At 35.1% G+C, this 12,221-nt stretch overlaps 1 protein-coding gene across 1 annotated transcript in view; it reads right to left on the bottom strand.

Annotated features, from left to right (window-relative positions):
* Nucleotides 1–12,221, bottom strand: part of LOC114474302 (membrane-associated phosphatidylinositol transfer protein 3-like) — a 68,353-nt gene that overhangs the window by 8,825 nt on the left and 47,307 nt on the right. The window contains exons 9-11 of the mRNA XM_028464505.1: nucleotides 6,619–6,822; nucleotides 5,315–5,463; nucleotides 2,440–2,556 (exon numbers count right to left, since the gene is read on the bottom strand). Of these exons, the coding sequence (XP_028320306.1) occupies nucleotides 2,440–2,556; nucleotides 5,315–5,463; nucleotides 6,619–6,822 (470 nt within the window). The remainder of the gene's footprint in view (nucleotides 1–2,439; nucleotides 2,557–5,314; nucleotides 5,464–6,618; nucleotides 6,823–12,221) is intronic.

The following is a 12,221-nucleotide window of genomic DNA, read 5'->3' as shown; positions in this document are numbered from 1 at the left end:
CAAAGCTGCATTTGTCCTCAAATAAAAAGCCATCTAAAGCCTTTGAGACAAACGATATCAGCAGAATGTCTGAGGCCTTCAAGTGCTTTAATATGCTGCATTTCCAAATGCCCACTTCAATACCTGCTCTGGAGCACCAACTGGGACAACCACTAAAAGTGGATCTATAATTTACAGGCTCTGTTGTTAGTCCGCATTACATTTATATGTCCTCTCTCCCTCATTTTAGTGGAATTTCAACAAATCTTCGCCTTAATCCTTTGGTTTTTATCTTACTGTGTTTTAGTTTGCACTTTAGATGCAATCGTTTTCACGTAAAACGTTGCTTTTGTTAATTTATCCTACCCAATTTTTGCTCGTTATTGCTGTAAAATCCTTGTAAACATTCACAAAATTAACAATACATAAACTAATCAAATTAACACAGTTAAATTTAATGAGTACACCCACAGTAATAGTGTTTTATGAAGCCCCATATTTTTTCTTTTGCTGCGTTTTAGTGGCACAGGTGCGGTAAAACTGTCTGTCGGTGTACTGTTTAATTCAGTTTGCATATTTTCAATGAGAACGCAGAAGTATTTTTCTATTTATTGTATTTTTAACACATTCTGAATGGATGTATGGATGACAATTTGTTCACAGACATTGATAAAGTCATAACGTCCGTTGTTCTCATGTATCAGCTAATAATGACATATGTAAAATATCTTTTCGAGAGATCTAACAAGATTAAATTAAACCATGTGAAGTGTGGATACATTATTATAGCTGTAAGTTGTATGAGTGAGATGGGAGCTTGACGTTCTGAAAAATAGATTTGTGTATGCTGCAGGGCTTTAAAGCGCCAAGCAATTAAATGTGCCTGCCTGCTTTACTGCTTCAAGGTGAATGTGTGGGAATATTAAACATGGACCACTCATGCATTCAGAGAACATCCACTACTCCAGCAGTTAATGATAACCGTGTACTCACAGCAGCAGCCTCAGATACTCCCTGCTTCATTTGTAATAATAAAAATCCTGAGAAATAACACATTTTCAAATGTATTGAACTAACAGGGAACAATGAACACCATATTGCATAAAAAATCAAATATTAAATTAAACTAATTACCTACATTAAAAAAAACTAATGTGATAGTGCAGTAGTCAAAAACACAGGAAATAACTAAACATTGTTTGCAATAAGAGCTAAAAAGCTCAAGGAAACAAAAAAGGAAAATGTTTTTTCAAGTCAGTTCTGCTCCATTTCACATGCCTACGTAAAATCATTTTTTTGCACTTTAGTTCCACTAATTTAATGTGCTTTTAATAGCTGCTACATTTTTTAGGCTTCTCATTATTACTTTACTTGTGTGTAGCTGTTTTGTTTAGTGTTAATGATTTTTTTTGTCAATGAAGAAAGGTCTTCCTGTTTGTCGCACCCCACCTGTTGTACCTCCATTCCCCACCAGGAGGAACACCACACACTTTGAGAAGCACTGAGTCAGAAGAAGAAGATGAGCCTAAATATGTAGCGTCTTACTTTTACTGTTTTTTTAAAAATGTGAAAGGCCCAATTTCAACACTGACACAGGCAAGTGTGTTAGTTTGATCATGTGCACACATGGAAAGCAAATGAGAAAGTAGATAAAAATGAACCCTGAAAATGTTATCATTTTTATGTCTTCTTTTAAAGAAGGGGTGTCAAACTCATTTTAGTTCAGGGGCCAAATATGGACCAGCGTCTGCTTAAGTGGGCCACAGATTTTAGGCGGTAAAATGAAAATTCAACATTATCGTGCCTTGGTTTGCGCTTCCGCATATAAATGAGAAATAAATGATAAAGTATATGTGAGTATATCAGTCCCTGCAGGATCTTCACTTAAATGTACCTAATTTTGGGAATTTGGGGAAATTTCATGGAACAATTTAAGGAAAATTTTCCAGATTTTGGGAATTTGGGGAAATTTTGTGGAAGAATTTAAGGAAAATTTGCCAGATTTCAGATTAAAAATGACTGCCTTCATGTGTTATAAGAACTGGAAAACTGAGCTCTGCAAATATTGTGGATTTTAATTGATTTTTTTATTTTTATTTGGAGGGGCTGATATATCTCCTAATGAATAAGTTGGTAATTTACAAAATGTGTTGTGTTTTTTCATCATTTTTACTTTTGTGAGCGGGACAAATTTGATGCTCTAAAGGTCTTCAGACCTTGAGTTTGACACGCGTGCTTTAAAGCATCTATAAGTTAAAAAATTAATTCTGTTCATGAGTGGGTGCAAGCTTGTTTATTAACAATAAAAGTAAATCTAATTATTATTCCTGTTTGTAGGTCAAAATGAGCAATATATGCCAGGAGGAAAAATGTTATTCTTGCCCCTGAAGTTGTGAGTATTAAACAGGATTAGTAAGGTAAATACAAAGGTAAATTTAGAGAAAATGAATACTTCAGTACCCTTAGTTTGACATGTGTTCTTCTTCTAAGCCATTTTTCGCGTGGGCTGGAGGGAGAGAAGGAAGCCGAGTCCAAGTTGTCTGTTTTCTGGGTCTTCACGCAGTCGCATCGCATCAGCTGTCAGAACACACAAACACAAACCAGTGTTTAAAATTCAACTTGACTCCAGGTTAAGGGCATCTCTGCAAGTGAATAATGAGAAAGATTAATCGTCTGGATCTTTTGAAACTAAATCTTCATTTACATTCCAGAATCATTAATCACAGATTATTGAAAGGCGCGTGTGGCAAGAGCCACAAAGTACAGATTAAAGGCAGAGGGGGAATTGAAAGCACTTGTAGAAAATTACTTCTTGTGACTTGAAAGAGAACCTGCATAGAGTTTGAGAACCAATTAGTGGATTGTTTGGGCTTTGAGAAGCTTTTTGTTTCGCAGTGGTAATAAATCATTTGACTATGTGAAGATGTACTGCGATGTGAGCTTGGAATAATCTATTTTTAACTATTATTGCACTGTACTTTAACTGCTCATCTGACTTGTGGCTAAGACCCTTTGCTGCTAATGTAAATACATTGTAAATGACAAACTATAAGTGTGATATAATGTTGAATGCTCGCTGAAAAACAGCAATATAACCAGGTGTGAATGAACAAAAAGAACTCCAGTAAAACATATTTGATCTAAAGTAGGAGTTTAAATCAACAATGTTAAAGTAAGTTACATTAGCTTAAAAATGTATTTTAAAGGCCATTTGATCCATCATGGTCTTTATTAGGGCTGGGCAATATGGACCAAAATATTTTTTCACAAAATGGCGATATACAATAAAAATCTTGATAATTTTATTTCAAATGAAGTCTGACCAGAAAGACAATTCTAGGTTAAAGTTGCTGATGCTGAATGCCACAGAGACACATTTATTAACAAACAGCTGCAAAAAATTTTCTCCTATAAGGGACAGCATGTGTGAGTGAGTTCTGTCGTGTGGATTGTTTGGGGAAAGGTCTGGGTTAGGACTCACACAGTGGATTATCTAACTGAGCCTTTCAGTGAAAGCAGCAACTCCTAGTATTTTAAAACTAAATAAGCTATAAAATATATATACAGTATACACTGTATTGATATAGGTGATCATGTAATTTTCTATATCACCAAAATAGAAAACTTGTTATAACTTGAATATTAATATATACACCCAGCTCTAGTCTTTATCAACATTAAAATCACTTTTCAGGGACGGAAAGGTATCATTTTGTGTCAGAATAATGTGATGCAAACCTTTTGGTTAAGTCTCTGGATCACATTCATTTGTATGACTTACTAATAATGAATAAAGAAGACCTAATTGTGCAGAACAAACAATCTGAGATCCAAACAGAACAGATGGCAGCCATAACTGAATTTTAATTAGAGTATATTAAAGTCACTGTGGATTTAAAAAGTATGATTAAGAAAAGCAGCTTTTATTAGTAATAACTCAATATGATGAATGACAGGAGTATGACAGAGGCTGGGTCTTGATGTGTGATCTGAATACTAAAAAAAACCCTCAGGTTTAGAGTGGCTGCTGACGTCGTGTTGATGCTGACCTTGCTGTCTTAGATTATTCTAGAACTCAATCAAACAGTCGTGGTATTAATCCACCAAGGTTAAACTGAAATAGAAAAAGTATTTCTATTCACCAAATGTAGTGTATTCAGCAATAAATCCCCATCGTGACTTTGCACAAAAGGACTCAGCCAGTGAAATGTCGGAGAAAATCTTTCAAATATTATTATCATGTTGGCTTATTGTGTGGGAAAACATCAAAAACCCATTTTTTTATTTTTTTATGATAATCCAGAAGATATACTTCACTGTGGACAGTGTTAATTTTATCAGTTTATTACCCTTTCTCATAGCTTGGAGCTTTTAATTAAAAATCATTTCTTAATTATGGCACTTAAAAAACTGATCTGATCAGCCGTTTCACAAGCTGAGTGGAAAGCCTGTTCAAATTTGTGTCGAGTCGCTGTGCTGTGAAGCTAATGTGTTACGTGGGGCTGACACTTCTGCTCCAAAGATCAGTTGTGAAGGTGAAAATCTGAATGCTAATCGTGCAGCAGGTTGCTGATGGGCTGCTTTAAAAGAGAAAAGTGTGCTGCTTTTGTAGCACTGTGTCAGGATTAAACTCATAACGCAGTCCCAGCAATGCAAGAAGACGTGGATGATATTTATGTGGACAACAGACAATGACTGGTCATCAATATCTATTTACTGGGTTAATGCCTTTGTACTTGTCTCCACCTGTTGTTAGACATACGCATTTTTCAGCTTTTTCACCTTTTTCTGCACTGTTGGCTGATCTGACGCTTCAAAACTCTCAGAGCACAATGTGTCACTGTTGGAATAAATAAGTATAGTACGTGGTTTGATAGATACCGATATTAGTATTGGTGCATGACTATTCAATTGAGTTTCCAAACTAGACCTGTCAAAGTTCAGGGGCCAAATATGGACCAGTTTGATCTCAAGTGGGCCGCAAATTATAGGCGGGAAAACAAGAGATTTCAACAATAATATGCCCTGGACTGCAATATTTACAATCAAATTAGTTGTAATTTAATTTACATGTTGATTCATAAGTCATTTAATTTTTTTATTTTCTCCTATGGGCCAAATTGAATGCTCTAATGGGCCAGAATTGGCCACCGGGCCTTGAGCTTGACACGTGTTGTATACAGACAATAGGAGCAAGTGTGATCATGTCGGTCTCCATGCGTTAGCTGTGTAATAAACTGGCAGATATTCTGCCTTGTGCCCTAACAAAGCTGGGATATGCACAAGATAAAGTAGTGGATGCATATTAAGCAAAATTCAAGAATGGGTTTTGTACCTGGCGGAGAATAAAAGCTGCCACATCAGTGGATTCCCAGTAGGACGCATGGAAGAGGTGTGGGAGAGCCACAGTGGGGAATGCAGTCAGTACATCAGGGCAGTACAGGGCGTAGTCCAGCCTCTTGGAGCCCCACCAGGTACTGGAAACTGACCCCAAACTCTTTCAGTCAGCAGTTTACACAGTAGATATCATATGTGTAAAAAAAATAAAATAAAAATATTTTTTGTAATTATTGGAGTAAATTGCCACAATTGTTTCCACTGTATGTTATATGAAAAGGTTGTGCAAGGTAACCATTAAAATATCGGATATATAATAAAAATAAAACAAACAAAAGTTGCTTTTAAAACCAACAACAGCAAAAGTTTCAAAATAAGAAAATATCTTAAAACAAACTGAGATAAATCGAATGATTATACACTGCCAAACAAACATACTGTACTTTTGTTAGAGAAAAAGTGTTAACTAAGAGTTTGAGGGAATCAAATCAATCAATAAATCTGTATTTACTTATTTATTTAGCGCACTTCAACTAAATTAACAGTAACAGAAAGTGCTACATAAGCAAACTCAGTCTCATCAGTCTGGCAGAGCGCAGGTTAAACATACAGTATTTCTATAGAGGGAGAATACAATGCACAGTATTTCAGTGGAACGATAAATGCTGCTTTGATACATATAATTTGTTGCAGCAGCTTGGTTCGTTGTACTCAAGAATTTTCATACTTTTATCATTATAAAAACAAAACAATAATTTGTTATACAAGACAGCTAACAAGTAATATATTGCATAAGACACTCTTGTCAACATTTGAATGTAAATGTTGTCTGTCATAAAAGAAAAAAGCCAATTGGGTTACAATGTTGTCTGGAATGGGTAAATGGATAAAGTGCCCCATAATGAATTGATAAACCTAATTATTAGATTATTATGTGATCTGTAATTTGTATCCGCGAGTACCACTTCTACTGATTAGTATTGTGTAACTGGTCATAAAAACCCTGATTAAAGTCCCTTTTAAAAAGCTCCTGAGTGTTGTAAATGCTCTACTTGAAATAAACCAGAATTTACAGTCACAAAATTTAAAGTAGAAATATATCTAATACTATCAGTTCAGAAATGTGGTTTTATCCTTTGCCATTTTTTGTGAATCTTTCCCTGAATTTCAATAAACCTAAAATATCAATAATGTAAAAAACCATTGACCAACAATGTCAAAGCTTAGGGAGCCACATCGGCCCAATTTCAGCTGAATGGGACCAATGAAAGATGACAGCATGACCTCTCTGACTCTACTTACTGTTAGCGATGGTGTTTCCCAGCTGGCCCATGGAGCAAATCGACATTTCACTCTCCACGCTGGTCACGCTGGCTCTGCGAATGCCCTCGTCTCCCCCGTCTTTCTCAGTCCGTCCGTCAGGGGAGGATTGTGGGGAAGATGCTGAGCCTCCATGAGATTGTTCCCCTTCCAGAAACACTTTTGGATGGCTTTGGATACTCTCAGCTGGGGATGGAGGGTTGGAAAGAAAAGAAATGATGGACAAGATGAAAGATTCAATTTGCAGGGGGGGAGTCAAAAGTTTTCATTACAGTTTTCCTAAATTAATTCGAAAAAATACAATTCTTAATATACTGTACATAATATTAAAACATTTTCAGTGACTGTACAAAGTCAGTTAGTTCTACCTCAGGTGTGTAGTATACGTTTTTAGTGAAATGGTACCAAACTTTTGAGACTTTAGGTTGGTTCTTCTATTGCGTAATTCTTCTTCGCAATGTAAATGGTGACATTAACACTGCACCCAGCAGTTCTTGTATGGTACTACAGCAAAAGTTAGACGGAAAGTGGGGGCCAGCCTGATTTTATCATGAATTTACAACATTGAACGACTGATCAACGCACATTTTTTATCAATTATGTTATTAATAATGTTTGCATAATTGTAAATGTTACACACACATTGTGGTTGGCGTGAATCGAGAATGTCAAACACTGCTTATGGGTCAAATATGAGCTCACTACTCTGAGTTAATACTGTAAAATGCCTAATACTAGAATAGTTAACCGCCTACAGGACAAGAATAAATTAAGACTATAAAACACGTTATTTGCATATTTTATGCTCAACATAAAACAGATTATTCATTGATTTTGTCTTTGTAACTAAAGACTGCCTACAGTGTTTGCCTGTGGATGGGAAGTGAAATACATTATTTTCCTGCAGGAAAGCCTCCACGCTGCTTTTTTCCTATTGGTTCTCTGATAATAGTTCATGAGATGGTGAAAATGTTCCCTGTGGAGCCTTTTTTTTTTTTTTAACAAGACATCCTAGATCCACCTATTATTCAGTTACTATATTATTTCATCTATAATTTACTCATGGAAGGGGAAAGTGTCTGCTAGCTCACCTTAAAAGCACATTTATCTTTAATAATGCAAACCATTTTGAGGGCAAAGGGTGATTCGAGCTGAATAGTGACAAGAAGCAGAAACGCAGAGGAAAAATGAATGGAAACTTAAAATGCTTTTTCAATTAAACTCTACTGAGGGCTCATTATCCTCTTCACTGGGTGCAGTTTATTTTTTTTAGAAGGATTAGGAAGATGTGAAGGCTCACTTGTTGCATTTATCCAACCATTATCCTCACAGCAGCATTGATACAGAAAGCTGACCTCACTGGTGACCCACGAGGCGATCTATGTTCAACAAAACCACCCAAGGAAATGTAATCTGTCCATTTGTATGGATGTCAGAAACAAGTGGCCTCACTTTGCTTAAACATTGTTTACATGTCCTATTTACTGTAGTACGAGTCATTGCGGGGCATTAAGTGATTGAAATAGATGAAGAGAGCTGAAGTATAACCTTTATATTTTAAATAACATTATTGCAGGTTGCCAGTCTTTTTTGAATGGTGACCCCCTTCTTATATCACTAATTTAATAACAAATACAGAGTGGACAGAAATAGTGCACAAAGTAACAAGATGCACCAGCTAAGAAATGCTTATAATGTATTTTTTTTGTATTTCTATTTCTTTATACAGCATTTTATTTGAACTAGATTTATATTTGAGAAAGTAAAAGTATAGAATACAGTTGTTTAAGATTGTTTGTGTTTTCATTTGAAAAATAATATTTAAAAAAATAAAATAAAATTATATATATATATATATATATATATATATATATATATATATAGTAATTATTTTAACAGATTCCAGGTGACCCCATTTAAATTTAAGGCGATACCACATGAGGTCAATACCCCAGGTTGAAAAACACTATTATTGTTTTCCGCACCATCCAAACACAAATACTGGCCTGTCCCATGATAACTAGACATCTGCGCATGCATAATGTGGAACCTTTAATCCAAAACAACGGTTATCATTCATTAGACATCTGCTTGTTGTAAATTGGGTGCGTTTGTTATAAATAGCTCCGACCTTCTGTTACAACCACATGTTATGTGCTTGTTTCTCAAGGGTCTGCATCCATAGCAGAATACAGAGCAGACCAAGGTTGGGACCAATTACAATTGGTAATTAATTCCAATTATGACAAAATTGTAATAAAAAAAAATGCTATTGTAATCGTAATTGAATTGTATATTAGTTTAGTTTAGTTGCTTGGTTAGTGCTAATGCTAGGCTAGTGCTAACAGTATGTTAATGCTAATGCTAGGCTAATGCTATGTTAATGCTAACATTAGGCTAATGGTAACATTAGATTAATGCTAAAGCTAGTTAATGTTATGTTATGCTAATACTATGTTATACGATGCTAGCTAATGTTAAAGGTAGCTAATGCTATACTAGCTAATGTTAATGCTAGCTAATGCTATGCTGACACTAGCTAATGTTAATGCTAGCTAATGCTAACATTAAACTAATACTAACTTTAAATTAATGCTAAAAGCTCGTTAATGTTATACTATGCTATTCAAACGTTAATGCAAGGTTATTGCTCGTTAATGCTATGTTAATGTGATGCAAATGTTATACTATGTTAACGCGATGCTAGCTAATGCTAATGGTAGCTAATGCTATACTATCTAATGTTAACGCTAGCTAATGCTAACATTAAGCTAATACTAACGTTAGATTAATGCTAAAACCTAGTTAATGCTACGCTATGCTATTCGAACGTCAATGCTAGGTTATTGCTAGTTAATGCTATGTTAATGCGATGCAGATGTTATACTAATACTATGTTAATACGATGCTAGCTAATGCTAATGGTAGCTAATGTTATACTGGCTAATGTTAATGCTAGCTAATTCTATGCTGATACTCGCTAATAGTAATTCAAGCTAAAGTTAATGCTAGCTAATGCTAATTTAATAGCTAGCTAATTCTAATGCTAGCTCATGCTAAGCTCAAACAGTGTGACACAGGCCACATTTTCATCAGGAAATGCAAATATTGTAGTTGCCTTTGTAATTGTAATTGGCATGTAAATTAAATAAAAACCATAATTTGCAATTTAATTAAATGCAAACCTGGGGAACCATGTGACAGTTCCATGCCTTACACATATGTAGTTCATCATTAAGATATGTTTCATATCAAGTTTACCCACTACCAGTCAGTTCTCGTGAGGATCGTTTTACCATTTAAAAAGAAATCAAAATCAAGCTCAATACAGAAGAAAGGCTCAGACGTCCACACCAAAAATATCAATACCAATATTTTCACGGATAAGAAAGCCCAACAACGTAACTGAGAGATGAAAAACAAATTGGATGATGGATAATATTTGTTGTGTATTTTACAGCTGATTTAAGACATGAGTCAAAACAGACCCGTTATCATAAGAGATGCTAACAGGAAGCTAACACAAGAGGAAAGATAAGTTCTATAGGGCTATTTCTTTCAAACTCAGTAATTGTGATTATTTGAATTTGAACTTTAGTAATTTAGGATGTAATTGTAATTGACTTTCAGGGAAAAATAATAATTATAATTTTAATTGCAATTGAGTTGTTATTAAACATTAATAATTGAAGTAAATTCAAATTGTAATTTCAAAATGTAATTGACCCCAACTGTTGAGCCGGCACAGATTTGCCAGAAATATATTATAATTTCTCTTTGGGAAATTAAATTGCATTTTGCTCTTCAGTAAGCATGTGTTGAAGAAAATGATGGAAATTAAACAAAGGTAAATGCTATACAATGAATGAGTATAGAGAAAAAATGCTGACGGTGAACAGTCAGTAAATAACAGCAAAATCCATCTGAATAGTGATGATAACATTTTGTATTAATAGCTGAAGAATATACAGTACGTCTTTGTGTGTGCTAAATAGTGTTTGCAGTTGATTTAGCTATAGTTCCTAGAGCCGCACACGTAGCAATCTGTTATCATTACTGAGACCTGTCCTGAAACCCCACAGAGGAGCCTTATTTTCTCAGTCAGTGAGAGAAAATTGCTCGCCTTTGTCTCCTTTCACAGCACAACGAGCAGGGAGTTGAAGAAAAGGTGAGAGAGGAAGATACAGCGAGATAGAAAACACAGGGAAAAAAAAAAGATGGAGACAGAGCTAAAAACATCAGAGCCACCAGGGTTTCAGTTGAAGGAATAGAACTCACATTTAAATTAGGCTAGAAACGAGATGTTTTCAGTATGCGGCGCATGAAACAGATGATTACTCTGGTAAAAGCACACCTGGGAAGGCAACTCATTCAATAAACTGTGGCCTTGAAGCATGTCGTAATGAAGAATGACATTAACCTTGCTCCATTCTCCTCCATCCTCCCACGCTAAAGGCTCCTTTTTGCTTCCTTTGCATTTACAAATGAGTGCATTCTTTAAAATAAAATTAAAAAAGCTAAAGATACATCACAGCCCACATATGTACTATATAAATATTCCTTTAATAATAATAATATTTCCTTGCATGTATAGAGCAGACAGTGCTTAGGTTTTTGCAGTTTTCTGCAATAACGCCGTAGGAACAAAATCACGTCAAAGAGCAAAAGAAAAGCAAAAGCAACAGCAAAAGAAAAGAAAAAACAGAATTAAATATATAGGCCGCCTCGAGATTTGCGTCAACTACAATGTGTGTAACATATACAATAATGCAAAAACGGTTAGGAACATAATTGTCGCGTCATTTAAAACGTCCATCATCCCGAATACGGGTCAAAATGCATGTTCTCACTCATTCACGCTCTTAAGGGATTACATGTTTCTCAAATACAGCAGCATATCACAAGGTTTTAACCATATAAAACATTCTTAAACACAACCAGCATAGCAAACTATTTTGTTCAACTTGAAGAAAAAAATGGCTACAGATACAAGCCAGCACCTCTCACCTTTAAAGCAATGCCATGTCTTACTGAATCCATATAATTAATCAAAAGTCTCAAAATCTTCCTGGGACATTAAAAAATCCAATGAATCCCAGCATTTATTCCAAAACACAATAAAACTGTTGTAAAAAATAAAATAATATGTAACGTTCTATTTACAAGAAGAAAGCAGCTCCGCCCTTTTTTCTTCATACTTTTTTAGCTCTGTGAGGCTGACCGTGTCATCAAAAATTCTCATTTTTAGATTAATGTTGTAAATTCATTATAAAATCATGCCATGGGGCACTTTCTGCTTAATTTTTGCTGCAGTACCATGCATGAACTGCTGGGGACAGTGTCGCTTTACCATTTATATTGTAAAGAAGAATTGCGCAACAGAAGAACCAAGTCACATCACTCGAGCACCAAAAACTAACTTGTATTTTTTTAAAAACAACAAATTAATTCAGATATATTTTGCACAGTCACTGTGTTTTATGGCACTTAAAATATTTGTATGTTATGTACATTATACTAAGAATTGTATGCAATGCTCCGCCTGCGCAGTCACCCACGCAACCCCCCACGCAAACTCTGCGTAT

This window comes from Gouania willdenowi, chromosome 13, assembly GCF_900634775.1.
Source record: "Gouania willdenowi chromosome 13, fGouWil2.1, whole genome shotgun sequence".
Classification (NCBI taxonomy): Eukaryota; Metazoa; Chordata; class Actinopteri; order Blenniiformes; family Gobiesocidae; genus Gouania; species Gouania willdenowi.
The sequence above is the reverse complement of the archived record's forward strand: the minus strand, read 5'-3'. Positions and strand labels throughout refer to the sequence as shown.